Genomic DNA, 27,687 nt, shown 5'->3' on the forward strand with positions numbered 1-27,687 from the left:
ATCTGTGTTGCCTTTGTGCCATATGCTGGGTCATCACAAGACCCTTGCATTAAAGGTTTGATCAGATCAACCACATACAGGTTGTCCTCAACATTCATTTAATGATCAGTTACAATGGCCCTGAAAAAAGTGACTTAGGACCATTTTTCACACTTACAACCATTGTAGCATTCTCCTAGTCACGTGATCAAAATTCAGCTGCTTGGCGACCGACTCATATTTATGACGGTGGTAGTGTCCCAGGGTCACGTGATTCTCTTTCGCGACCTTCTGACAAAGTCAATGGGGGAGCCTGATTCACTTAACGACCGTGTTACTAACATAACAATCAACAGGAACAACTGTGGCAAGGAAGCTTGTAAAATGGGGCTAAATTCACTAACCACTGTTGGGAAGTTTTGAGCTCACTTATGGTCATAAGTTGAGGACTACCTGTAGTGGCTTTTAATGTATGAACTAAAGCAAATATATTTTCACGTGAATGTTAAGTTTTGTAGAAAAGGGCGTTTCAAGAGAGGGAATGAAAACATTTCTCCCATTCTCATTTTTTAAAAAAATTAGACCATTTTCCTGCTGCATTGTGTGGGGAGGATGGGAAGTGTTGGTCAACTTCCCGCAGTTGTGACAAGAGAGGAAAAACACATTTCTGAAGTGCTCCTGGAGTCGAAATAGTCACCTTGCTCACTTTAAAAATGTGTTACCTGACAAACCAAGCATGTTTTTTTTTTTCTTCATTTTTCAAAAGGACTGAATAAACGTTGCCCATTCTTATCCCAAATTACAAAATGAAACAATCCTGAATATTTTTTAAAAATACGTTCTGTGGTGGGATTTGTCTTGGAGGGGCTTTGGGGCACGGCTTTCCCAAACCAATACCCCACAGGACAACAATTGCCTTGCATATTTTGCCGGCGAGGGCAAATGTACGTGTGAGAAAACGAAGCTCCACAGACACCATGCAGAATTTCACCTTTAGCAACTGTCCTCATTTCTCCATTTGTTAAAGTCAAGGAACCAAAATGTGCTTTAGCCGGAGCGGCGTCTCTTATCTCGTATGTTTCTCAGCCTCGGCTACTTGAAGATGGCTGGACTTCAAGTCCCAGAATTCCACAGCCAGCCATGCCCATTTCCTGTCTCTCAGTCCTTAGAATGGAGAGGTTGCAGAGAAAGGGATCACAGGAGAGTAAGCAGGTATACAGTGGGGACAGACACCAGGGAATTGCTGGGTGGGGAATTCTGGGAGTTGGAAGTCTACGTATCTTAAAAGTTGAAAAAACTACAACACAGCCCTGGACACGCAGACACACCTCACCCCCCTGGTATAAACTTGCAAGCTTGCCTAAATTTCACAACAAACCAACATTTATTTAACAAAACACAAGAGGAGATGACGACCCTATAACATATCCATAGTGATAACGGTGGGGGGGGGGGGTGTCTCTTGAGATCCAAAGCTGCAACTGTGGGCTGAGGGAGGGTGGGGTCAAGTCCTTCCATACAAGTCCACTCCTCTTTTTAAGAGACCAGGACCCCAGCGGAACTGGATTTGGCAGCCGCCCCCTCCGGGCTCTCTTTGGCCGCCGGCTTCTGCTCTTCCTCGCCCATCAGGCGGATGTTGTGCTTCTCGCGGAACTCGTTCAGCTCCCGGCCTTTGGTCTGCAGCTGCTGGCTCAGGGTCTCGATGATCTTGTTGATCTGCAGAAGAGGGCGAAGGGAAGAGGCGACAAGAGGCAGCCAATGGGGGCGGCGGCTGGAGGTTCAAGTCCCGCCTTAGCCACGAAATCGGGCTGGATGACCCTGGGCCGGTCATCCTCTCTCAGCCCAGCTCACCTCACAGGGTGGTTATCATTGGAGGGAAAATAGGAGGGAGGGAGGGAGGATTAAGTATATTCACCGCCTTGGATTATTTATTAAAAATAATAGAGAAGGAAGGAAGGGAAGAAGGAACAAGGAAGGAAGGAGGGAGGGAGGAATTAGGGAGGAAAAAGAAAGGAAGGAATTAGGAACAAGGAAGCAAGCAAGAAATTAGGAAGGGACAAGGAAGGAAGAAATTAGGAAGGAACAAGGAAGAAAGGAAGGAATTAGGAAGGAACAAGGAAGCAAGGAAGAAATTAGGAAGGAAGGAATTAGGAAGGAAGGAAGGAGAAAGGAATTAGAAAGGAAGGAACAAGGAAGGAAGGAATTATGAAGGAAGGAGGGAGGGAGGGAGGAGGAGGAAGAAGGAAGGAATTAGAAAGGAAGGAAGGAAGAAATTAGGAAGGAAGGGAGGGAGGAAGGAATTAGGAAGGAACAAGGAAGGAAGGAATTAGGAAGGAAGGAGAGTGGGAGGGAGGAGGAAGGAAGGAATTAGGAAGGAAGGAGGGAGGGAGGGAGGGACGGAGGAAGGAAGGAATTAGGAAGGAACGAGTGGGAGGGAGGAGGAAGGAAGGAATTAGAAAGGAAGGAAGGAAGGAGGAAGGAATTAGGAAGGAACAAGGAAGGAAGGAACAAGGAAGGAAGGAATTAGGAAGGAAGGAGAGAGGGAGGGAAGAGGAGGAAGGAAGGAATTAGAAAGGAAGGAAGGAAGAAGGAAGGGACGGAGGAAGGAAGGAATTAGGAAGGAACAAGGAAGGAAGGAACAAGGAAGGAAGGAAAGAACAAGGAAGGAATGCAGGCTCTCTTTTCACTGTCCTTGAAGAGGCAGGCATGTCTATTTGGTCGGATCTAGGCTCAGAAAAATAATGTCATGCAGTTAACATGGAATTATGTCCAACATGAACTGAATTGGGAGGCTGGGATCTGTTATTCACGCAGGAAAATTAATGAAGGCTGGTGGTGAAAAATTGGCAAGGCTGGGAGAGAACCGGGGTCAAATGGCACTCTTCCCCTTGGGGTTTGCTTCTCTCCAAATTGCAGGGCACAACTCACTATAGTGATTCACGTCACAACTGTGCCAAAAAACAATATCATCAAAGGGGACACGACTCACATAACCACCGCCATGCTCAGCGATGGAAATTTGGGGCTCCGTTGTAAGTCGTGTCAGAGACAACCTGTGTCATATACTTATAATATCCCTGGGTATATGCATCATTTTGTATTTGTTTATTTATCTTGTCATGCTTATGTAGTGTATATTTGAGGGGGTGATCCTTTGAGAGCCGTTATGCAATGAAATTTCATTTGAATGTATGCCAATTAGTGGACATTCAAAATAGTCTAAGGGACAATGAAGCTAGTCAAAGCCTTCATTAAAGATGTCAAAGAGACGTTTGCTGCTTTGCTGAGAGTTGGAGAGGCTGCCCAATGTCCAAACAGCCTGATTTATTCATCTGTGGGTTGTTGTTTTTTTCCTGCTGTCTGCCATCCATCCTGCCATCCAGCAACTCTGGTTTACCTGTTCCTTGTTGTTTTCCAGGGCTGGGAGGACTTCCTTGACGGTGCGCTCCACCAACACCCCCCCTACCATGCGGAAGCACTTCCGGCTCGGGTCCACCTCTCTGAGGGTCTCAATAACCAACCTGCAGAGGAGACGAAAATTGCAAGTCCGCTCCAGCACTTCCAGGCAAGGCCAACACCAAGGAAGGGATCTAAAAATCAAGGGACCTGCCAATCGGTTTGCTAGACTTCCGTGTCGAAGCCTCATTGCTGCCCGGTGGCGCCATATTTGGAATACAGGTAGTCCTTGACTTACAACTGTTTAGGAACCCTTGAAAGTTACTGTTTTTCATACTTACGACCATTGCAGCATCCCCGTGGCCAGGGCTGGGATTCAGCTGGTTCGGGACGGTTCGGGCGAACCGGATATTAAATTGACATCTGGTTCGCTGAATCGGTAGTTGAAACCAACCGGCTGGCCCCGCCTACCCAGCACCTCCCCTCCCAGGAATCTCCACATGGCACGTTTTGGATGCAGGTAAGGTGCAGAGTCCACACAGAGGCTCTGGGAGGGCGAAAAATGGCCTTCCTGGAAGTTTCAGAAGTCTGGAAACGGCTATTTCTGGCTTCCGGAGAGCCTCCGGAGCCCGGGGGCGGCCATTTTCTTCCTCCCAGAGGCCCGAGGGAAGCCTCCGGACTCTGGGGAAGGAGAAAAATGGCCTTCCTGGATGTTTTCGTAGGCCACGCCTGTTAGGAATATAAGTCACCTAACAGCTATTTGGGTTGAAAATATATAAACCAGGATAAACATTTTAAAACTGTATCTTTAAGGGAATGCTAAAATTGTAATTAGGTGTGGTTTCTCAAACAGCCATAAGATGGAGCCAGAAACCTGGGTCGTTTAGTCTTAGTCTTAGTCTCAGAGTGTGTCTCAGTGAGTATCTTTTTCCTTCTGTTGGAGAGTATTGACGTTCCTCCATTTTTTCTAATTGACTGATATTTTTGGATTTGATGTAAGTCTGATACTGAACTGTTTTTGATACTGGACTTTGTTATTGGATTATCCCTGGACTGAAAGCTGACTAACCTGTGAATGACTTTGGACTGCTTGTTTTGAACTTTGGTTAAACCTTTATCGACAGTAAAAACCTACATTTACTGTACAGTGTATCTGTGTGCTGTGTGTGTATTATTCAAACACTACTCTCTATACGCCTCCCTGTATACGCTCATTCTCCTAACAGGAAATTACCTCAACAACGCCCACCCAGCAAACGGGCAGCGAACTGGTTGTTGGGATTTTTGAATCCCACCCCTGCCCGTAGTCACATGATCAAAATTGAGACACTGGGCAACCGATTCATTTAATGATGGTCGCAGTGTTACGGGATCCCCTTTTGCGACCTGACAAGCCAAGTCAATTCTGAAGTCAAATTCACTTAACAACTGTGTTGCTAAGTTAACAAGTGCAGCAGTTCGCTTAACAACGGCGGCAAGAAAGGTTGCGAATGGGGCAAAGCTCACTTAGCAACTTGTCAGGCTTTGGCAACAGAAATTTGAGCTCTATTGTGGTCGTAACTCAAGGACTACCTGTCATGGGTAGATCTGGGCTACCCGAACTGAATTGCAACCGTCTGCCAAGAATCAAGACCATCCCCACTTTCCTTTTGTGGCCAGGACATACTTGTGTTCGTTCAGCTCCATCTCCAGCTCAGCCGCCTTTGAAGCAAGACCTCTCTGCTCCTGGCGGAGGCGGTTGAATCCTGCTACCACCTGGAAGGAGAAATTACACCCATGTTGGTGAACTAGAACCGCTGTTAGTTCATTAGAGCCACGGTAGTGCAGGCTACTTCCACCGACCAACTGCAAGTTGGCAGTTCGAATCCCACCAGGCTCAAGGTTGACTCAGCCTTCCGTCCTTCCAAGGTGGGTAAAATGGGGACCCAGATTGTTGGGGGCAAGAGGCTGACTCTGTAAACTGCTTAGAGAGGGCTGTGAAAGCACTGTGAAGTGATTTAGTCTTATTGCTATATTCCAGATTCCTCTCCTCCCCCCCAAATAGTTTGTGACGTGATGTTATGAGAAACTCTGAGGTGTTTTGGGCTGGTGGAATTCCACACCCAGGGCAAATGGCCCAGAGGACACCAGGATGCCAGCTCGAACCGGATTCCAGGGTGCTCTGTCCTTCTTCAACTGTCAATTCTCCCCTCCCAATTTTCCATCATAAAAGTATACAGCAACCATTGGTTCCTCCTTTGTTCCCCTCCCTTCCCTCACTGATGACAGTAGGAAAGGTGGTTCCGACAATGTGTTGCAGTATCTTTTATTTTATTTATTAAATGTATATACACTGCCTGTGTCACTTTCCAGAATCAATCTGGATGGCTTAGCACGGCCACTTTTATCAGAAGCTCCTGTTGGGAGCAGGAGAGATATGTGTGTGTGTGTCTTTCTGTAATGTTTTAGGAATGGACTTTGATGAATGTTTCTCGTTGTTTGAAGGAACAGAATCTTCTCCATGTGGAATGTGGATTCTGCTAAGAACCAGTTCAAACCTACCAGAGACAAAATCCCTGCAAAGATTTGAGCTCTAGTACAGGGATCATCCAATCTTGGCAACTTTAAAGACTTGTGGCCTTTAACTCCCAGAATTCTACGAAAGCTATCCCGGCTGAGGAATTCTGGGAGTTGAAGTCCACAAGTCTTAAAGTTGCCCTGCTCTAGTAACTGGTAAACTCACTACAATGTGGGAAACACAACCTCCTCAAACGTGAAATTGAGCCCAGACCCACGTCTGCATTTGCACGTATCTTTAAAGCTTGCTTTGCATTAGCTCTTCCAGCGGAGTCAGTCCTTGGGATAAGTACATGTCCACCACATGGCATTTCATTTAAAAATAAAAATAAAAACAAACAAAAATTATGAAAAATAATAAATATAATAAAATAATAATAATAATAAAATTAAACATAAAGACCAACCCCTCCCTCAAAGAACAGACTCAGTAGAAGACTAGATCTTTTCTGCCTTCAGGTAGAAAACTACAGGTAGTCCTCGATTTACAACCACAAATGAGCCCAACATTTGTTGCTAAGTGAGACAGCCGTTAAGTTAGTTTTGCCTCATTTTACGACCTTCCTTGCCACAGTTGTTCAGTGAATCTGGCTTCCCCGCTGATTTTGCTCGTCAGATGGCCGCAAAAGGATCGCGTGATTCGGGGGAGCGACCGTCATAGATGTTGCCCAAATGTCCAAATTTTGATCACGTGACCACAGGGGAGGCTGCAAACGGTCCTAAAGGGTGACAAATGATCCCAAGGCCCTTTTTTCCAGTGCCATTGCCACTTGGAATGGTCATTAAGCGAATGGTTGTAAGTCGAGGACTGCCTGTATTTCTATGACACTCTCTCTCCTCTCTCTTCCCCCCCCCTCGGCTGAGAGGGGCAGCTATAGATAAATTAATAGTGAATAATAAAAAATCAAAATGAATAATAAATAATACATAAAATAAGTAAATAAGGTCTCCTAAGAGCCCCGCTATAGGCCTGGTGGGGGCTCAGGGCGCTCTGCACATGCTCAGGGGAGAGAAGCAGCACCGTCGCCCCTAGCAACCGCATCCAACCGCATCCTCCTGCTCGGCTGGGCGCTCTGCACATGGCCAGGAGCCCGCCGCTCGGCTGGCTCCCGCTCCCGGGACGCCCCACGCAGTACCTGCTCGGGAGTCAAGGGCTTCGCCGCCCCGCCTCCGCCGCTAGCAGGACCCGCCGGAGTCGCCGCCAGGCCGCTCTTACTCTTGCTCTCCTCCGCCATCTTCGCCCTCCTCCCTCCGGGCTGGGAAGAAACACCACTTCCGGTTGCCCGGGTTCTATCTAACGGGACCGGAAGCGGCCGTTGGCGCCGTTTCTTCCGCCATGTTTGACACGGGAATCGTCCTCTCCTCGCTTCTTCTCCCCAGGAAATATGACAGCATCCGCGTTGAAAACCAAAATTTTGCATCAGAGAGGGAAGGCGCCCCCGCAGACGGGGGAAAGAGTCGAGCTTCGGCGGTTTATTTCAGACTGGTACCCGTTTGAGGCATCCATCTTTGTTAAGGGCGGCGGCTGAACCCCCTCCCCAGTACCACGTGACCGGCCCGCGAGGGGGGAAAACGGCCAAAGGATGAGCGTTATTCAAATCAGGCGAGCGGAAGCGGAAACGGAGAGAGCTGTGGAGCGCCGCAGCCGCCATCTTTGTTAGGGGCCCAGTTGGACTTCCGGGATGGACTGAGCTGGAGCAGAGGGGGACTTGCTGCCGCTGCCGCGGAGGCTCCTCGGGATACGCCGTGGCCGGAGGCAGGAGCGGAATGTGGGCCGCTGGAGCTGCAGGGCTGGGGGGCGGTGGGCGGGCTGGAAGGTTGGAGGAAGCAGCCCCACGTGCAAAATCAGGACCCCCCATTGGCCCATTTGGGGGCGGGGCGTCAGGGCATGGGGGTGTGGCTAACCCAGAGGAGCAAGTTGGGCAAATGCCAGGTTTTTCAGACTCGGCCCCTTTAAGAGGAATGGACTTCAACTCCCAGGATTCCCCAGCCAGCAAATTCCCCATCTTGAAGCATGCTGGCTGGGGAATTCTGGGGGTTGAAGTCCATTCCTCTTAAAGCATGCTGGCTAATTTTGGGAATTATAGTCCAACCAACTTAAAACACTGTCAGCTGGGGAATTATGGGACTTGGAAGTGCACCCATCTTAAATCATCCTTAGTCCATCCTTAGGCAATGCTGGCTGTGGGATTCTGGGAGTTGAAGTCCACCCATCTTAAACCATCCTGGCTGTGGAATTCTGGGAGTTTGGAAGTGCACCCATCATCAAGGGGCCAAGCTTGTAAAAACACTGAACTAGTTCTTCAGCTGGGTTCAGTGAGTCATATGAACATACCAATGAATCACACTGTAGGACGGGGTCCCCAAACTTGGCCACTTTAAGACTTGGGGACTTCAACTCCCAGAATACTCCAGCCAGCACAGGCTGGAGGAATTCTGGGAGTTGAAGTCCCCAAGTCTTAAAGTAGCCAAGTTTGGAGACCTCTGCTGTAAGAAAAGAATCTATGGAGTGGTGAAGAGGTGAAAATAAAATACAGGTAGATAGTTTAACGCTATGTATCTATTGATGGCTGGTTTGCCCAAGTACCAAAGAGCCAAGCTCAGAGATCACCAAGGATTTTACAGTTCACCTCTGAGCTACAGATATTTTCTTCTATTAAAGCCATTGTCCTCCTTTTCGTTCTTTGACTATTCTAGGTTGAGAGGAGCGGTCCAGAAGACCTTGCAAATCCTGTGCGGTGCTGGGAAACAGTTTAGAGGGATCCCGAGCCAGGGACCTGGCAACAGGTAACTCACCTCAGGGCCGCTTTTGCACATGACATCCACGGAGCAGTAAGAAGGGGCGGGAGAATGGAAAAATAGGTGTGAAGCTCCAGCATGCTGAACTGCGAGTTACAGTTCAGTCGTATCTGAAGGATAACTTTTGCCTTCAGACATTGTGGGAGCTTCATCCCTGGAGGCTTTCAAGAAGAAAGTCTGTCAGAAATGGTGTAGGGTCTCTCCTGCATGGGCTGAGGGTTGGACCAGATGACCTTCAAGGTCCATTCCAACTCTGTTAATCTATTAAAAACTCTGATTTCTGTTGCTTTTTACAACTTGGTATGTGGCCTTCCCTTGTTTATTTTCATTGCAACCCAGCAAGGTATCCTGGCCCAGAATTAAGGAATTAAGAAGGAGGAATTGGGTTCTGTTTACTCCCAGAATTTTGCACCATGCTATCCATGGTTTGCACAACTGAGTCCTTTTGGGGGGATTTGCACAACAGAGAGAACAACAATCCACCAAGTATATTGAGTACACAAAAACACAGTAGGCTAAAAATGCAGTGCGCTGGTTCGTGCTATGGGTGCAATCTTCATTGATTTCTATTCAACCGTTCCAGCACTAAACAAGAATGCTGATTCATAATTTTAAAATAGGAGCTTTGCCATTTTAAATCTAGTTGAAAGGTTGGGATTTAAAAACATAAAACAAAAACTCCAGTTGTTCTCTTTCTGGTTAATGTGTCAACGTTCCAAGTAAGCTCCAGAGAAAAAAAAACTTGGAGAATTATCATCTTCCCAAAGATCCATTTTATTAGAGATGCCACATTGGCACATCTGGGGAAAAACCCGAATCTGAGAACTCCGGGTTTTCCCTTCCCAAAAGAGAAACCAAAGATCCATCCCCGGCATCCATCAAGCCATCACATGGCCCAATCGTTACTTCGGTTTCCAAGTGATGAAATCCATTTAAAAAGAAAAGAGCAAAGTCCACCTTCCAAGACAATTTCTTTTATTTAGGTAAAGCATCAAATTGGCAAAGTCTGTTTGTCATTCCGGATCTGACCCAACCCGGAATTGCACCACATAATATTGGAAGTTAGAAACATCCCCCAAAAGTCACATTCCCCAATAGAAGTAAATCAACGTTTTTCTGGTGCCATCAGCCTCCACCTCCAGGTCGCAGCAGGGTCAGCTTTCGTTCCCACGGGAAGGAGAACCACCAAGCTCCGTGTTGGCGAACCTATGGCATGCGTGCTGGAAATGGCACGCAGAGCCATTTCCCCCGGCATGTGAGAGCTTGCCAGGAAGAGCTCCACTGCGCATGTGTGCACGCCGCCACCACCTGACAGCTGGTTGTTGGGTATCTGGCACACATGCGCGGGGAGCGTGGGAGACACATGCGCATGCGCAGAGTCATGCAGCGCATGCTGGGGGTTGTGCACACATGCGCAGATGCGCGGCGCGAGGGTGATTGCACGTGAATGCGCGGGTGTGCGCCGCATGAAAGGGTGATTGCGCACGCAGGTGCGTGGCATGTGGCAGAATCACATACGTAGGTGCAGAGACGTGCTGTGCATGGCGGGGGAATCGCGCACGCAGGTGGGCACGCAGCAAGAGGATCGTGCATATGCAGATGTGCAGCACACTGCAGGGGGATTGTGCGCACAGGCACGGGGGTGGGGGGTGGGCCAGCACTCATTGCCTTCTGGGTGCTGGCACACGAGCGCGCGTGTGCAATTATCGTTACGGGAGCCGAAAAAGGTTTGCCACCACTCTTTATCTCCGCTCCTCCCACCTTAGGAATGTGGCAAGCCCGAAACCCTTCCACCCCATAACCAGCAAAGAGAAAAAAAGAAAAGGAATATATAAGAAGGCTAAATAAAAGGGCTACGCATATGTCAATTTCAGGCTTGACAACTATCCCCAGTCGTTCCCCTCCGGGTGCAGGGCAACATGTCCTTGACTTTCTGAGAAAGGAATGTTGTGGCTAATCTTCCACCGCTCCTTAAACCCCCCCCCTCCCAAATTCCCTGGCACTGAATGTGGCAGCCCAGAAGCCTCAAAGAAAAATGGCTTCCAAGCAGACAAGCTGATATCACAACAAATGTTTTCGTCCCCAGCAACCCAAAAGCATAAAGCTAAATGGAGGAGTTCAATGTGAAGTAAATTTTCTGTTTCTCATCCGGGTGTGTGTGTGATGATTTCTGCATAGATTTTGTCATGCCTCTGTCAGGATCTGGATCCGAGGAGGAAGCGGAAGAGCTGACAGGGAGCGGGAGTATGGCTCCATTGGCTGTGGAGGAAACTGGGGAAGGGCAAAAGTCCGGCTGGGCGGAGCAGGAGAGAGGTAGAACAAGGGAAAGGGAGTTCAGAGGAAGACCCCGTCTTCATCCTAGGGCACGCCGGGAGAAACGGAGAAGGGGGCAACATGGGTTGCGTGGCTTACGCGGGAGGAAAGGGCCCTGATTCCCTTCATTAGCCACACGTGGGAATGAGAGTTTAAAAGAGATGCAAGCTGAGTGTGGTGTCTGCTAGGAACAAACTGTGTCTTCCCAACCATGTTGAATTATGGCCGTTCCTTCACATCTGGAATTCCTTCTCCTGCCCTGCCAGACTAATTACCTCCTCTTGCCTTGATTGGACTTATAGTTACAGTTTTTGTTGACCACGTTTTGGACTTGATTCTCTGCAGCCAAAGGCTGTTCCTGGGAGTTTTTCCCTCCAGCCCAGAAGATAAGTAGGACATTCAAGGCAAAGTTGGAGCTAATAAAGGGACTCTTATTGATCATCTGACTGGGTTGCCTGTGTTGCTCTGATACCCTTTTCCATATTTCCTCTCCAGCTCCCCAGCCATGTTCTCGGGTGCGAGAGGCCCAAAGCCCCTCATTGCGGTCTGCCAGGTGACGTCGACGCCAGACCGAGAACGCAACTGGGTGGCTTGTTCGCAGCTGGTCCGAGAGGCCACTCGGCGGGATGCTTGCGTTGTCTTTCTCCCGGAAGCCTTTGACTTCATTGGCAGCTGCACGGAAGAGACCCTCAGCTTGGCGGAGCCCTTGGAGGGGGATTATCTTCAGCGCTATGTCAGCCTGGCCAGGTAAGACTCTCGGGGGGCCAGAACGGCTCCTTCAAGAATTTGGATCCCTATGGGGGGGTTGTTGACATGCAGCGAAGATGGATGATAAAAACAGTCCCAGAACATATAGAATACTTTATTGGCCAAGTGTGATTGGACACACAAGGAATTTGTCTTGGTGTAAATACTCTCAGTATACATAAAGAAAAGGTACATTCGTTAAGAATCAAGAATCATAACGTACAACACTTAATGATAGTCATAGGGTACAATCAACAATCAAATCATACTAGGAAACAGTCAATATAAATTGTAAGGATACAAGCGACAAAGTTACAGTCCTACAATCACAAGTGGGAGGGGGTGGGTGATAAGGAGTTATGAGAAGATTAACAGTAATAGGAGTGCAGACTTTGTAAATAGTTGGACAGTGTTGAGGGAATTATTTGTTTAGCAGACTGATGGCATTCGGGGAAAAACTGCACTTGTGTGTAGTTGTTCTGGTGTGCAGGGCTCTACAGGGTCGTTTTGAGGGAAGGAGTTGAAACAGTTTATGTCCGGGATGTGAGGGATCTGTAAATATTTTCACAGCCCTCTTTTTGACTCGTGCAGCATACAGGTGCTCAGTTGAAGGCAGGTGGGTAGTAATTGTTTTTTCTGCAGTCCTAATTACTCTCCGGAGTCTGTGTCTGTCCTGTTGGGTTGCAGAACCAAACCAGACAGTTATAGAGGTGCAGATGAAAGACTCAATAATTCCTCTGTAGAACTGGATCAGCAGTTCTCCTTGGACAGTTTGAGCTTCCTGAGTTGGCGCAGAAAGAACATTCTTTGTTGTGCTTTTTTGATGATGTTTTTGATGTTAGGTGTCCATTTTAGGTCATGTGATATAGTAGAACCTAGAAATTTGAAGGTCTCTACTGTGGATGCCGTGTTGTCTAGTATTGTAAGAGGTGGTAGTATGGGAGGGTTTCTTCTAAAGTCTGCCACCATTTCTACAGTTTTGAGTGTGTTCAGTTCCAGATTGTTCCGGTTACACCACGAGGCAAGTTGTATAACCTCCTGTCTGTATGCAGATTCATCGTGGTCTCGAATGAGACCAATCACTGTTGTGTCATCAGCAAACTTCAGTATTTTAACAGATGGATCTTTTGAGATGCAGTCATTGGTATGTAGGGAGAAGAGAAGTGGAGATAGCACACAGCCTTGGGGGGGCCCTGTGCTGATTGTACAGGTATTGGATGTGATTCTGCCTAGGTTCACCTGCTGTCTGTTAGGAAGCTTATGATCCACTTACAAGTGTGTTCAGGTACCGCTAGTTGGTTTAATTTACTTAGAAGAGTGTCTGGAATGATGGTATTGAATGCTGAACTGAAGTCTACAAAGAGGACCCTTGCGTAGGTATTTGGAGATTCAAGGTGTTATAGGATGTAATGCAGAGTCATGTTAACCGCATCATCTGTTGATCTATTTGCTCGGTATGCAAACTGCATGGGATCTAACAGCGGATCCGTGATGGTTTTCAGGTGGGACAGCACAAGCCTTTCAAAGATTTTCATAACTACAGATGTTAGAGCAACTGGTCTGTAGTCATTCAGTTCCTTGATGGAGGGCTTCTTTGGCACTGGGATGATAGTAGAGCATTTGAAGCAGGAAGGAACATAGCACATTTCTAGTGATCTATTGAAGATTCGGGTGAAGATGGGGGCCAATTGGTCAGCACAGACTTTTAAGCAAGAAGGAGTTATCTTGTCTGGCCCTGGTGCTTTCCCTGGCTTCTGTCTGTGTAATAGATCTTGCACTTCTTTTTCTGTGATCACCAGAGGTTGTGAGCCCAATGGATTGGGGCCAGTTGTAGGAGGCTTGGCTGTTGTTGGTGTGTTTGAGATGTGGGTTGTGGAGATAGGAGGCTGAAGTTTCCTTTCAAACCTGCAGTAAAACACATTCAGGTCATCTGCTAGTTGTTGATTTCCTTCTGCCTGGGAAGGAGGTTTGCTGAAGCCAGTGATGTTTTTAAGAGTTTTCCACATGTTTGCTGGTTCATTTGTTGAGAATTGATTCTTTAACTTTTCAGAGTAGCTTCTTTTTGCTTTTCTCTGATCTCTCTTGTTAATATGTTTCTGGCCTGGTTGTATAGCATTCTGTCACCTTTTCTGTAGGCTTCCTCTTCGGAACGACCAAGCTGCTTAAGTTTTGCTGTGAACCAAGGTTTATTGTTGCTATATATTTGCAGGTTCCTTGTTGGTACACATAAGTCTTCGCAGAAGCTAACGTATGATGTGAGCTCATCTAGGTCTGCAGAGGCACCTTCAAAAACATTCCAACCAGTGCAATCAAGGCAGGCCTGGAGTTTCAGCTTTGCCCCATCTGACCAAGTCTTCACTGATTTAATTGTTGGTTTCATGGTTTTAAGTCTTTGTCTGTAGGCAGGTACAACGTGAATCATGCAGTGGTCAGAGTGTCCCACAGCTGCTTGTGGTAAAGACCTATAAACATCTTTTACTGTTGTGTGGCAGTGGTCTAAAATATTTTTGCCTCTGGTGGGAAAATTTACATGCTGGAAATATTTTGGGAGCTCTTTCCTTAAATTTGCTTGATTGAAATCTCCTAAAATGATGGGAAGGGAACCTGTGTGTTTGCCTTCAGCCTCCATAATTTGATCAGCAAGAGTTCGTAATGTCTTGTTTACACAGGAGGAACATGCACAGCTATTAGGAGAAATGAGGAGAACTCACGTGGAGAGTAAAATGGCTTGCAATTGATATGTAAAGACTCTTAAGTTTTCATCACAAAACTTATATATTATAGTTATATCCTTAGACCAGCTGTTGTTGATATATAAACATAATCCTCCACCCTTTGTTTTACCTGATGTCTCTTCAATTCTGTCTGATCTAAATGTCTGATATCCTGGGATGTATATGGTGTTGTCCCCATGAATTTGTGGATTAAGCCAGGTTTCAGTAAAACAAAAAACAGCTGAATTATGAAAATCAGAATTCCATCTATTTAAGAGATGAATTTCATCCATCTTGTTAGCCAGTGAGCGTAAATTAGTCAGAAAGATTGAAGGGAGAGGAGTTTTCCCCCCCCCATTCCTTAGTCTGTTTGAAATTTCCGCTCGTTTACCTCTTCTCCTCTTCCAGCGTGGTCGCTTCTTTGCTTTCTTTGTTGTAATCCACAGCACCGGGAAATTGTTGGTTAGAATCTCCTCCGCGTTTGCAAAGACAGGTGGGGGTGAGGAATCAGAAAGCTGCTCCTTAAGAAAACATTGCCTAATTCTTAGCAGATGGTCTCGTGAGTATGAAATCCATAGTGAATTGCAGATAATAATAAGGAATAAAGAAACCATTAGAGAGCATTTCACTGAGGCAGCTGTCGTCAGCGCCATCTTGGCTTCAAATCCGTTTGGTCTAGTGGTTAAGGCGCCAAGCTAGAACCCAGGAGATAGCAAGAGCACTTAGACTTATATACCGCTTCGTGGTGCTTTCCAGCCCTCTCTAAGCAGTTTACAGAGTCAGCCTCTTGCCCCCAACAATCTGGGTCCTCATTTTACCCACCTCGGAAGGACGGAAGGCTGAGCCAACCTCGAGCCTGGTGGGATTTGAACTGCCAAATTGCAGGCAGCCGACAGGCAACAGAAGTAGCCTGCAGTACTGCACTCTGACCACTGTGCCACCACAGCTCATAGATGAGATGATGAGTTCTAATTCTATTTTAGACATGCAAGATGTCTGGGTAACTGGGCTAATTACCAAGATAACTCTGAGTTCTAGTTGTGCCTTAGCCATGAAAGCCAACTGGGTGACTTTGGGCCAATCATCAGGAGATGGTAAGTTTTTGTCCCACTTTAGGTATGAAACCTGGCTGGGTGACTTTGGGCCAGTCACTTTCTCTCAGCCCCACCCACTGGGTTGTTATTGCAGGCAAAATAAGAGAAGGACGGTCTGTTGAGTATGTTGGCCATCTTGAGTTATTTATAAAGTAATAATAAAGGGAAGATAAAGCATATTAAAAATGTGTTCACGTCCTAACACGATGTTTCTCGACTTTAACAACTTGAAGAGGTGTGGACTTCGGCTCCCAGAATTCCCCAGCCAGCATGGTTGGCTGGGGAATTCTGGGAGTTGGGCCACACCTCTAAGGGTGACAAACGAAAGACTCTTTCAGAAATAGAAGGTCTTAGTTCTTGTAGCAGATGCAGAGAACGGCTCCGTCTTCCGTAGGTGCCACCAAGTGGGGAAGGGGAGAACCTCAGCCAGGTAAGCCCAGGTGGAAACAAACCTTTGCTTCTTTTCCTGGCAGGGAATGTGGAGTGTGGTTGTCTCTTGGAGGTTTCCACGAGAAGGGCAAAGATTGGGAGAGCACGCGGCGGATCTACAACTGCCACCTACTTGTGGATGCCACAGGTAATGAAATGTCCTTAAATTAGGTGGGGGGTTTTCCCCCCCCCCACTCCCCCAATATTCCTGCACCGAGAGAGCACAGCCACAAGGGTGCTGAGTCAGATTGGACTCAAACATGCGACAAACAGTTGCAAGAACTGGGCCTGGCTAGTCTAGGGAAGAGAAGGACCAGGGGAGACAGGAGAGCAGCTTTCCAATATTTGAGGGGCTGCCACAGAGAGGAGGAGGGGGGTCAGGGTATTCTCCAAGGCCCCCGAAGGCCAGACAAGGAATAATGGATGGAAACTGAACAAGGAGAGATTCAACCTGGAAATAAGGAGGAATTTTCTGACCCTGAGAACAATCAACCCATGGAACAGAAGTTGCCTTCGAAAGTTGTGGGAGCTTCATCCCTGGAAGCTTTCAAGAAGAGACTGGACTGCCCTCTGTCAGAAATGGTGTAGGGTCTCCTGCTTTGGGGGGTGGGGTTGGACTAGATGACCTACAAGGTCCCTTCCAATTCCGTTAATCTGTATCTGGATTGTCCATGCTTCCTTAAAAAAATTCTGCTTCACAGTGGTGATAGTTGAAAAAAAAAATTACATTAGACTTCACACATCAAACGAAGACGTAAATCGTGTTGATGAAATACAGTGGCTGTGTTTACACAACTTGTTAAGTCAAAACAAAGCGTACAGCATGCCTGAGTTTACACTTTTGTGCCCGACCCACAGGTGGTTTGTTTGCCTGCATTGCAGTTTGTTGTGGGACAAAGACATTACAATCTCTAAACACTGATTTGGGGCTCAGGGTGATGAAAAGCAGCTGTTTAAAAGTATAAGTCATATAGAAAAAGCCTTTGAATAAATCTAAAGCTAAATGACACTTGGACTCTTAGGTACATTGCTGAAATTACATTTTGAAAGGAAGGCTATATATAGAGGCAAAAAGTTGCCCTGGAAAGAAACCGTACCAGAAAAGGCAAAAGTTTGTGAAATATATTTCTGAAAGAGAAGATTTGTAGATCAGGGTGGAACTGTGGGGTTCTTGGTGGTCTCTGAGTGGTTGTTTTTTTGGTGGTCTCTGAGCGTGGTTTTTTTCTGGTGGTCTCTGGGCGTGGTTGTTTTTCTGGTGGTCTCTGAGTGGTTGTTTTTTTGGTGGTCTCTGAGTGGTTGTTTTTTTGGTGGTCTCTGAGTGGTTGTTTTTCTGGTGGTCTCTGGGCGTGGTTGTTTTTCTGGTGGTCTCTGGGCGTGGTTGTTTTTCTGGTGGTCTCTGAGTGATTGTTTTTTTGGTGGTCTCTGAGTGATTGTTTTTTTGGTGGTCTCTGGGCGTGGTTGTTTTTTTGGTGGTCTCTGAGTGATTGTTTTTTTGGTGGTCTCTGGGCGTGGTTGTTTTTGGGTGGTCTCGGGCGTGGTTGTTTTTTGGGTGGTCTCTGAGTGATTGTTTTTGGTGGTCTCTGGCGTGGTTGTTTTTTGGGTGGTCTCTGAGTGATTGTTTTTTGGTGGTCTGAGTTGTTTTTCTGGTGGTCTCTGAGTGATTGTTTTTCTGGTGGTCTCTGAGTGGTTGTTTTTCTGGTGGTCTCTGGGCGTGGTTGTTTTTTTGGTGGTCTCTGAGCGTGGTTGTTTTTTTGGTGGTCTCTGGGCGTGGTTGTTTTTTTGGTGGTCTCTGAGCGTGGTTGTTTTTTTGGTGGTCTCTGAGTGTGGTTGTTTTTTTTGCAGACATTTCATGACCCAGTTGGGTAGCATCATCAGTGCTACAAGAAAACAACCAAGCTCACATAGCACCAAGGACTCCATGAACATAGAAAGCCACCTATTAACAGAACAGCAGGATCGGAAGGGACCATGGAGGTCTTCTAGTCCAACCCCCTGCTCAAGTAGGAGATCTTATACCATTCTGGACAAATGGATGTCTCATCTCTTCTTGAAAACCTCCAGCATTGGAGCACTCACAACTTCTGGAGGCAAGGAGTCCCACTGGTGAATTGTCCTCATTGTTAGGAAGTTTTTCCTTAATTCCTGGTTGCTTCTCTCTTCCACCCACTGCTTCTTATCCTGCCTTCTGGTGCTTTGGAGCAGGGGTCTCCAACCTGGGCCACTTGGTTGAGGAATTCTGGGAGTTGAAGTCCACAAGTCTCAAAGGGGCCAAGGTTGGAGACCTCTGCTTTGACCCCCCACCCCTTGCCCTTCTCTGTGGCAGTCCCTCAAATACTGGAAGAGGCGATCTCATAGTCCCTAGTAGTTCTGTTTAAAAAAATAAACAAACTGAAAACTTCCCACCTTTTATTCTTCAAATATTAGATCTCGGGTCATCCAGTCCAAAGGACTGGCAAGATATTCTTTTCATTCATTCTAAAAAAAAGGTTTTTTTCCCCCGAAAGTGCGGAAAATTCCTTTATGGAAAGGCCCCAATAAATTGTGATGAGCTTTATCCCAGTTGGAAAATGGGGAGTCTTAAATTACAAGAAGGCAGAAAAAAATATTCCTGAAAATAAGAAAAAAAAAAAAAAGTTGACATTGGGAATCACTTTCTGAAAGCATAACGTTGCAGGATGGGATATACAGGTCGTCCTCGACTTACGACTTATAAAATTTTGAGCCCCAAATTTCTGTGGCTAAGAGAGACACCGAAGTGAGTTTTTGCCCCCATTTTACAATCTTCCTTGCCTAGTTGTTAAGTGAATCATGCGGTTGTTAACGTCAGACACACGGTTGTTAAGTAAATCTGGCCTCCTCCTTGACTTTGGTTGCCGGGCGGTCGCAAAAGGGGATCACCCTGCAACGGTCATAAATACAAGCCAGTTGCCAAGGGTCAAAATTTTGATCACATGACCAGCTAAGTGCGAAAAACCGTTGTTTGAAGGGTCACTTAATGAGCTCTTGTTGTGAAGCCGAGGATGACCTGTAGCTGGCATGACTTATTACATACGTGAGGTTGCAATTTCGTAGATTTTATTCCCACTACCTTTATTTAGTTTTTAGTTTACTTTATTGTCATCGCACCTGATACAACGAAATCGAACAGTGCACATCGTGACCATGAAAATAAACACAAACACACATCCTTCCCCCTCCGCACATTGAATTGAAAAACCCCGGCACCGCATCAACACTATACAGCGGAATTCAGCAGAGCTCCTGCCCTGGGACAAAAGCTGTTTTTCAGCCTATTTGTCCTTTTTTTTATTCTCCTGTACCGTCTGCCAGATGGTAATAGTTCAAAAAAAAAAAAAAAAAAAGAGGGTGCCAAGATGAGATGCATCTTTGGGGATGTTTTGAACTTCCTTAAGGCAGTGGGAGCTATAAAGCTTTTCCATAGTGGGGAGGGAGCAACCCATGATCCTCTGATGGGCCATGACATTCACCCTCTGGAGCACCGTCCTATCTGCCTGTTGTGACTCGGAGGTCTGAGCCTGCCTTGTTAGAAGATACAGACTTAAGCAATGAGGAAGAGAGGGATTTGGCCTCGAGATTTGAGCCTGCTTTGCTGGAGGACGCAGACTTGAGCCAGGAGGAAGAGGAGGATTTGGCTCTGAGGTTTGAGCCTGCTTTGCTGGAGGATTCGGAATCATCTTCCTCCCCAGGACCTTCCTCCCTGGTTGTGTCTCAGGTGTCGGCAGATAATCAGGGGAGCTGAGGATCAAACTGAGGAATGTTGGTTTGATGCAAGGCAAAGACGTAGACATAGACGTGAAATGCAACGTAAAAGGAAATGTCAAACTGAGATGAGAGACTGACATGCCCCTCAGGAAATAAAAGGGGGCGTGTTAGCTCTGAATCCTTGTTCGGGACAACTTGTTTATTTGGGATAGAAGCTTTGACAAATTCTCTGTGCGACTATGGACTTGTCTTGTTATGGACTTGGCAGGCAGCTTTTGGAAGACTGCCAAGGACTTCTCCAGCCAAAGGAATTTAACTCTGTCGTTCCTGGTCCTGTCTGTTTATTTATATTCCTTTGGAAACTTGGACTCTCACCTCGTGGTCACAGGTGAGACAGAACATCTGCCACTGTGCAATTGGCAAACCCTACAGAGGTGCAGTCAGTTAAGAAAGTCTCTCTGGTGCAGCGGTAGAAGGTCCCCAGCAGTTTTTCATCCGGTTGTTGTTTCCTGAGAAGCCTCAGGTAGTATAATCTCTGCTGGGCCCTTTTTACCAGGGCTGCAATGTGAGCCCCCCAGGTCAGGTCATCCTTTAGGGTAACACCCAGAAACTTAAAACTGCCCACTTGCTCCCCTCGGTCTCCACTGATAAACAAGGGCTGATCTATGCCTTCTATGTAGTCCACTATCAGCTCCTTGGTCTTATTGGTGTGGAGGACCAAGTTATGGTCTCCACACCACGAAAGCAACCATTGGTCCACCTCATCTCGATAGGCAGACTCATCCCCCCGGAGATGAGTCCCACCACTGTTGTATCCTCTGCAAATTTAGCAATAGTATGACTAGCGTGAGTGGGGAATCTGCTTCTAATCCGCTGGATCCTTCCTTTCCCTTCGGCGAGGCCGGTCTCAGGGTGCGTAGCTGCCGCCTATCGGAAGATCCACCTCTTTGACGTGGAGCTGGAAGGGAGGGTCTCTCTGAAGGAAAGCGCCTTCACCAACCCCGGCTCAGAGATGGTGCCGCCTGTGCCCACCCCAGTTGGAAAGGTAACGGGGTTCAAAACGGGAGTTGCGGCCGGTCGGAGGAGGAGGAGGAGGAATCGGAGGAGGAGGAGGAGGAGGAAGCATCAGGAGACCTGAGGGCTCCGAGGGGAAGAGGGAATGAGGCCGTCAACTCAAAAAAACATTCCTATCAGGGTGGGATTCAATTTTTTTTTTTTTTACTACTGGTTCTGTGGGTGTGGCTTGGTGGGCGTGGCCATGTGACTGGGTGGGCGTGGCTTTTTGTGCTTTTTTACAGCCTCCACCTGATTTTGGGGGCCTTCTGGGTCTCAGAAGAGCCTCTGGGGGGCATTTTTGCTCCCCTAAGGCCCCTCTGAGGATCAGAAGGCCAAAAAATGGAGGAGGGGGACTGAGCCATTTTTGGCCTTCCTGGGCCTCAGCAGAGGAGTCCCGGCACAGCTGATCTATGTACAGCTGATTGTCGGGAGGGGAAAAAAAGGAAAAATACTTTAGGCCAGGGTCTCCAACCTTGGCTACTTTAAGACTTGTGGACTTCAACTCCCAGAGTTCCTCAGCCAGCTTTGCTGGCTGAGGAACTCTGGGAGTTGAAGTCCACAAGTCTTAAAGTGGCCAAGGTTGGAGACCCCTGCCTTAGGCGAACATCAGGCAGGCAGGATGAGTGAGCGTCAGGCGGGAGGGCGACTGGGTCAGAGGCATGGGCAGCCAGAACTTACTCCCGGTTGGTGACCCACACCAAATTTCTTGCTACCAGTTGGGCCAATGCTGAATACCACCTATGCCTGTTTTAGTAGTTGCCATTAAAAAAGAAAGGGAGGGGGGAGGAAGGGAATCTAGGAAGAGCCGCGCAGCGAAGCGAAAGTACAGTACATTCCAACTCTTTATCTTTCAAAGGCTGTAGCTAAAATGGCATCGAATAGACCAGGCAAAACTGGGGCAAAATTAACCTTCTCCATTCAGCCACAGAAGGCCCAGGAGTACAGAGATCCTGAGAGGTAGGTGAGCAAAGGGTTTGGCAAGCAAGGCCCATATATGACCAGCCATAAAAACATCCTTAGAAACTTACTATGTTCATATAAAATACATTGTTTGCTCAAATTACATTATTGTTTTTGTAACTCTGTTCCGTTGCCTCATGCATTCCATGGCTGACTTCACTAACCAAGGCACCCATCCCATACATGCTTAATTCAATTATTTTTGACAATCGTATGTATATTCTAGTTGGCGTAAATGTGTAAGGAGAGATTTCCTCCCTGTTTAGATTTTGCTTCGGCTGTCTCTAGTACTATAATAAATATATTCTTGGGTGGGGGAAAAAAAGAAAAGGCTGTAACTAAACGACCAGAGCTTTCGCCCGCGAATATACTGAATTGGAGAACGTGATGGATGACACCCAGCCTGTGAAGGTGCTCAATTGGAGAATCTGGTTTATGAGACACCCAGGGAGGGGCGGGGTGGGGGGGAACAGGGTCACAGCAGACTGTGAATTAGGTATGCCAGAGTGGGCTTCATACAGGGCAGGGCCAGTATGTCGCCTCTAATAAATCCTTTGAAGTTTTTTGAAGTTTGGCTCGAGGATCATGATTTTATGAGGGCGATTGATGGAATCCTGACAGCAGCTGGCAGAGAAAGAGAGAGAGAGAAAGAGAGGTGGGGCCTGGGCCATCTGCCAGCCCTCAGATGGAAAGTCAACAGCCCCCAGTATCAGGATTCCGGCAGTTGCCCTCATTAAACCATGAGCCTCGAGCCAAACTTCAAAAAACTTCAAAGGATTTATTAGGAGCGAACATGTCGGTATGACTTATTACGAAGCCGATTCTGAGACACATAACTCACTGTCACCCTTGACCCTGGTTTCCCTGCACCCCTCTGGGTGTGTATCATAATTCATATTCTCCAACAGAAACATGTTCATAGCCAAGAGTCACCCATCACATTCTCCAATTAGAGAGGCAGAAATGCCGGTAGCTTAGTTACAATCTTTGCAAGATAAGAACGGAATGCACTTTCGGTTCCAAGCTGCTGCTCTGCTCTTTCAAATTTCTCCCCCCTTCCCTTCTGTTCACGGCAACCTTAAAACAGGCCTAGAAATGTTTTATGAGTTGACACACCCAGGTCTGGAGGTGGCTGATGAGGGAGAGGAGGGTCCAGCCGGGTCCAGCGCCTGATGCACAGATTCGCAGAAGGCAGAGAGGAGAGGAGAGCAGTGGAAATCTATGGGCCGGTCCTTGGGACGGAAGAGCCACCACTGTTAGCGAAGCCCCACCGTAGCTCTGGGGATCAAAGGCAGGGGGCGGAGATGAATAGGGGTGGCAGACAACTATTCACCTCCCTGCCGGACGGGCTTGTTAGCATGCAGTGGAAAACTTTTTTGCCGGGGCCGCCGGCACTCCCAATTTAAGGAATCTTTTGAGTTGACGTCAGAGGGTTTGTCGTGTTTGGGGAGCTGGGTCAGAAAAACAGGGCTCTGCAGCATCAACTGGGGGGGTCCAGAGGCGTACCTAGCCCTCCCTTCACCTTTACAATGAATTTACAGGTAAGTCCTCATGACCACAATTGAGCCCAACATTTCGATCGCTAAGTGAATCCTTTGAGTTTTTAACGCCTCATTTTTTTGACTTTTCTTGCCACCGTCGTTCAGTGAATCACTGCAGTGGTTAAGTCAGCCAACACGGTCGTTCATTGAATCGGGCTTCCCCGTTGACTTTGCTTGTCTGAGGGTCACCAAAAGGGGACTACGTAACCCTGGGACACTGCAACCGTCATCAGTATGAGTCGGTGGCCAAGGGCCTGAATTTTGATCACATCCGTCACTGTGAAAAATGGTCCTCGGTCACTTTTTTCAGTGCCGTTGTAATTTCAAACGGTCATTAAATGAATCATTGCAAGTTGAGGACTACCTGTCATTTCCTTCAATGCGGTTAATTAATCCATCATCCTTGACTATTTCTAAATAGTTCGGAAGTTGTGGGAGCTTCCTCCCTGGAAGCCTCCAAGGAGAGACTGGACTGCCATTGGTCAGAAATGGTGGAGAGTCTCCTGCTTGGGTTGAGGGTTGGACTGAATGACCTCCAAGGTCCCTTCCAACTCTGTAAATCTAATCTAATCTAAATGTTGAACTTTTAAATCCTTTTTATCTATTTTTAATGTTTGCCAACACGCCACTCAGGAGTCCCTCTCGGAGGGAGTTGGGCTGTTCCCAAATCCATAAAAATAAAAAGCACACGGGACAAAATCCAGACCCTGGGCAGCCAGCACTTAACGGCGGTCGGAGCATCCCGTGACCGCCATTCCTAACCTTCCTTCAGGCTTTCCGACATGCAGAGTCAATGGGCGAAGTTGGGTTTGTTTTATGACCGTGGGGGGGAAAAAAGGTCATAAAAATCAGGCCCGATTCACTTAGCGATGGGGGTTCCAATTCCCCTTGTGGCCGTTGAGCCCTAGCTGTGCTACTTAACGTATACTCAGTTCTTACCAACAGAAGCTTCCAGGGGTCTCTCACTGGCTCTGCCCCTTTCCTAGGTGGGACTGGCCATCTGTTACGACCTCCGTTTTCCGGAAATGGCCTTGACTCTGGCCCAGGCGGGAGCCGAGATTCTCACCTACCCGTCGGCCTTCACCGTCACAACTGGCGCCGCCCACTGGGAGGTAAGTCCTTCGGCCTTTACTATAGGTTGTCCTCGACTTACAACAGTTTGCTGTCAGGATTCTGGCCCTTACCCCCATTGAAATCCTGAGTCTTGAGCCGAACTTCCAAAACTTCCAAAGGATTTATTGGGAGTTAACATGTCCGGCACTGTCTGGGTGGAGCCGACTCTGAGACACGTCATTCACTGTCACCCTTGACCCTGGTTTTCCCCCCACCCCTCTGGGTGTATCGTAATTCATATCCTCCAATGGGACACCTTCATAGCCCAGAGTCCTCAGTCAGGCTCTCCAGTTAGAATTTTGCAAGGCAGAAACTTTGGTCACCTAGAAAGTATCTTTGAAAACATTTGTGGAATGCACTTTCGGTTTCCAAGATGCTGCACTGCTTCCCTCTCCCTTCATGTTGGCAACTCTAAAAAGACCAGAGGAATATTTGATGACTTGACATTTGCTTAGCGACTGCTTGAAATTACAACAGCCCTGAAAAAAGTGACTTGGGGCCGTTTTCTTCACACTTACAACCATTGCGGCATTCCCCAGGGGTCACGTGATCAAAAGCTCAGACACTTGGTAAGCGACTTTAGGACGGTCGTGGGTCACGTGACCCTTTTTCGCGACCTTCTGACAGTGCCAATGGGGAGGCCTTAACGATTGTGTTCCTAAGTTTAGTTTACTTAATAACGGTGGCAAGAAATGGGTCATAAAATGGGGCAAACGGTCATTTAAGGAATGTCTCCCTTAGCGACAGAAATTTGGGGCTCAGTTATGGTCGTACGTCTCTTTCTTTTTATATCAGTAGAAGTTGCCACCAGAAATTGTGGGCCGGAAGTTTTTAAGAAGACTCTAGACAGCCACTTATCTGAAATGGTGTAGGGTCTCCTGCTTGGGCATGGGGTTGGACTAGATGACCTACAAGGTCCCTCCCAACTCTTGTTCATCTAATCTAAAAACCTCCCAGGCCCCTTTCCAGCTGATTCTCTCTGTTCCCCTCCCCAGGTCCTCCTGCGAGCCCGTGCCGTGGAAACCCAGTCCTACGTGGTGGCTGCGGCCCAGACGGGCCAGCACCACCCGTGCCGCAGCTCCTTCGGCCACAGCATGGTGGTGGACCCCTGGGGCAGCATCGTGGCCCAGTGCCAGGAAGGGCCCGGCTTGTGCTTCGCCGAAATCGACCTACCTTACCTGCACCGCCTCCGCCAGGAGATGCCCGTCTTTGCCCACCGCCGGCCTGGCTTCTACAGCCGGGCGGCTGCTGAATGGGGCTTTGGGCTCCCGTGACGGGCTCAGCTGCCCCCAGCGAGGGGGCTTGGCTGCTGCAGCTGGACTCTGCGGGGGCTCTGGCCGTCCAGGAGCTGCTGCTGCTCCCCGGACGGGCTGAGGGGAAAGGAGAGAAACCAACGGCGGCATTTCGGCACCATCCCCACCCTGGGATCGCCTCGGATGTTTTTGCTTTTGGCCGTTCAAGACCTTTGGGGTTCAGACTGACATGGGGGCAGTCGGTCACTTTCCCTGCAGAGGGGCTTCTTCATTCCGGAAATAAATGAAGTTTTTCGGCCCCACCTAGTCTTTCTTTTTTTCTTCACTTTCATCCCGTTTTTTTTTTTTTTTCCTTAAGCAGCTCACGAGAGTCTCTATTTCTGTATAGATCAGAGATGTCCAACCTTGGCAACTATTAAGACTTCCTGGCTGGGGAATTCTGGGAGTTGGAGCCCACCCGTTGTAAAGCGGCCACAGTTGGAGACCCCTCACCCACTTTTGAGGTGGAAAATGCTCATTTCTTGTAAAAAAATCCTTTCCCGGGCACCAACAGGCTTACACGGACTCTGAGAAAACTTTTCTTTTTGCCCACACTATATATATATATATGGCATTCGGCTTTGTTCGGGAATTTTCCCACGTCATTGTAGTTGTTCTTTAAAAGAACAACTACAATGACGGGAAAATTCCTAACAAAGCTCAATGCCATACATGTAAGTACCTGCGAAAACTTAAGAATATATATATACATATATATATATATATATATATATATATATATATATATATATATATATATATATATATATATATATAACACACACACACACACACACATATATATATATACACACACACACACACACATATATATATATATATATATATATATATATATATATATATATATATATATACATATATATACATATACATATACATATACATATACATATACATATACATATACATATACATATACATATATATATATATATATATATATACATATATATACGTACATACATACATACATATATATATATATATATATACATACATACATACATATATATATATATATATATACATATATATATACATACATACATACATATATATATATATATATATATTCCAGGGAGCCACCAACAGCTGCACCGAACAAAGGCAGAATTTTTTTTTTAATTATCATCATCATCATCATCATCATTTCAGGGGAAAAACAAAACAAAAACCAAGGTACATTAGGGAACATGACCAATTATAACTGGCATTCGCCTTAAACAAAAATAATCGTAACAAGTCACTTGATTTTAACACCAATTTGTGTCAGAATTCTCATGGACAAATAACGGGGATTTGCAAGGATTCGGCTTTGGGGAACTTCGCGAGGCAGCCGGTTTGGGGGGGGGGCGGACAGAGAAAAAGGGCTCCGAAATCCAGCCGGACCATTTTAAGCCAAACCGAGTGACTTGTTATGGGGCCCAGTTTAAGCAGCCAATGGAGTCAGGGGGTCGTCACTTTTCCTGGACTTGAAGTGGGTTTTCACAGAGGAAAATTGAGAGGAATTTACTGGGGGTGGGTGGGGGGCATTGAGAAGCGCGGCCCAGCGCTTCGGATTTGGAAAACGTGTGTGTGTGTGTGTGTCACTTTTGCGGCCCCCGGCATCAGAACCAATACAGGCAAACTCACGGAAGCGGGCACCTCCAGAAAAAAAAACGGCCTGTGCAATTTTTAAGGTTGGCAGCTGTGCAATTTCGGAAAGAGAAGGAGGTGCCGGCTCGGTGAGCCCCCACGAAGGGGGTCGCTGTTGGCTCTTGCATGCCAACGCTCCAAAAATGGGGGGGTGGCTTTGCTCCTGAACCAAATCTGAAGCGCTCTGACGCGCCTTCGTGAAAAATCCACCGTTGCCGGCCTACGAAGAGAAGCGGAAAGGCAAAACGTTGAACACAAACTCGTAACACGGGGTGTGTGTGTGTGTGTGTGTCCCCAACCGTGGCCCCTTTTAAGA

The 27,687-nt window shown here is 47.2% G+C and overlaps 2 protein-coding genes across 2 annotated transcripts; one reads left to right on the plus strand and one right to left on the minus strand.

Moving 5' to 3' along the window:
• Positions 1–1,344: 1,344 nt before the first annotated feature.
• On the minus strand, positions 1,345–7,225 carry PFDN2 (prefoldin subunit 2). The gene is made up of 4 exons (XM_026687558.2): positions 7,068–7,225; positions 5,042–5,130; positions 3,377–3,500; positions 1,345–1,695 (listed from the first exon to the last, which is right to left on the minus strand). Exons 1-4 carry the CDS (start codon positions 7,164–7,166, stop codon positions 1,516–1,518), a joined length of 492 nt encoding a protein of 163 aa, XP_026543343.1. The 5' UTR covers positions 7,167–7,225; the 3' UTR covers positions 1,345–1,515.
• A 374-nt stretch (positions 7,226–7,599) lies between these two features.
• Positions 7,600–25,975, plus strand: NIT1 (nitrilase 1). Its single transcript, XM_087943241.1, has 7 exons — positions 7,600–7,700; positions 8,629–8,718; positions 11,539–11,790; positions 16,072–16,175; positions 20,662–20,795; positions 24,294–24,419; positions 25,416–25,975. Coding segments are annotated over exons 1-7 (987 nt in total). The 5' UTR covers positions 7,600–7,698; the 3' UTR covers positions 25,695–25,975.
• The last annotated feature ends 1,712 nt before the right edge of the window (positions 25,976–27,687 follow it).

The sequence above is a fragment of the Notechis scutatus genome, chromosome 14, assembly GCF_049901735.1.
Source record: "Notechis scutatus isolate UNSWTSFEM ecotype Mainland chromosome 14, rNotScu1.2, whole genome shotgun sequence".
NCBI classification, from domain to species: domain Eukaryota; kingdom Metazoa; phylum Chordata; class Lepidosauria; order Squamata; family Elapidae; genus Notechis; species Notechis scutatus.

Coding starts and splice junctions, on each gene's coding strand:
- PFDN2 (XM_026687558.2), bottom strand. CDS start 7,166: ATGGCGGAGGAGAGCAAGAGTAAGAGCGGCCTGGCGGCGACTCCGGCG. Junction 5,131..7,067: donor AGCCCTTGACTCCCGAGCAG/GTACTGCGTGGG, acceptor TTCTCCTTCCAG/GTGGTAGCAGGATTCAACCG. Junction 3,501..5,041: donor ATGGAGCTGAACGAACACAA/GTATGTCCTGGC, acceptor TCTCCTCTGCAG/GTTGGTTATTGAGACCCTCA.
- NIT1 (XM_087943241.1), top strand. Junction 8,719..11,538: donor AGCCAGGGACCTGGCAACAG/GTAACTCACCTC, acceptor TTTCCTCTCCAG/CTCCCCAGCCATGTTCTCGG. Junction 24,420..25,415: donor CTGGCGCCGCCCACTGGGAG/GTAAGTCCTTCG, acceptor TCCCCTCCCCAG/GTCCTCCTGCGAGCCCGTGC.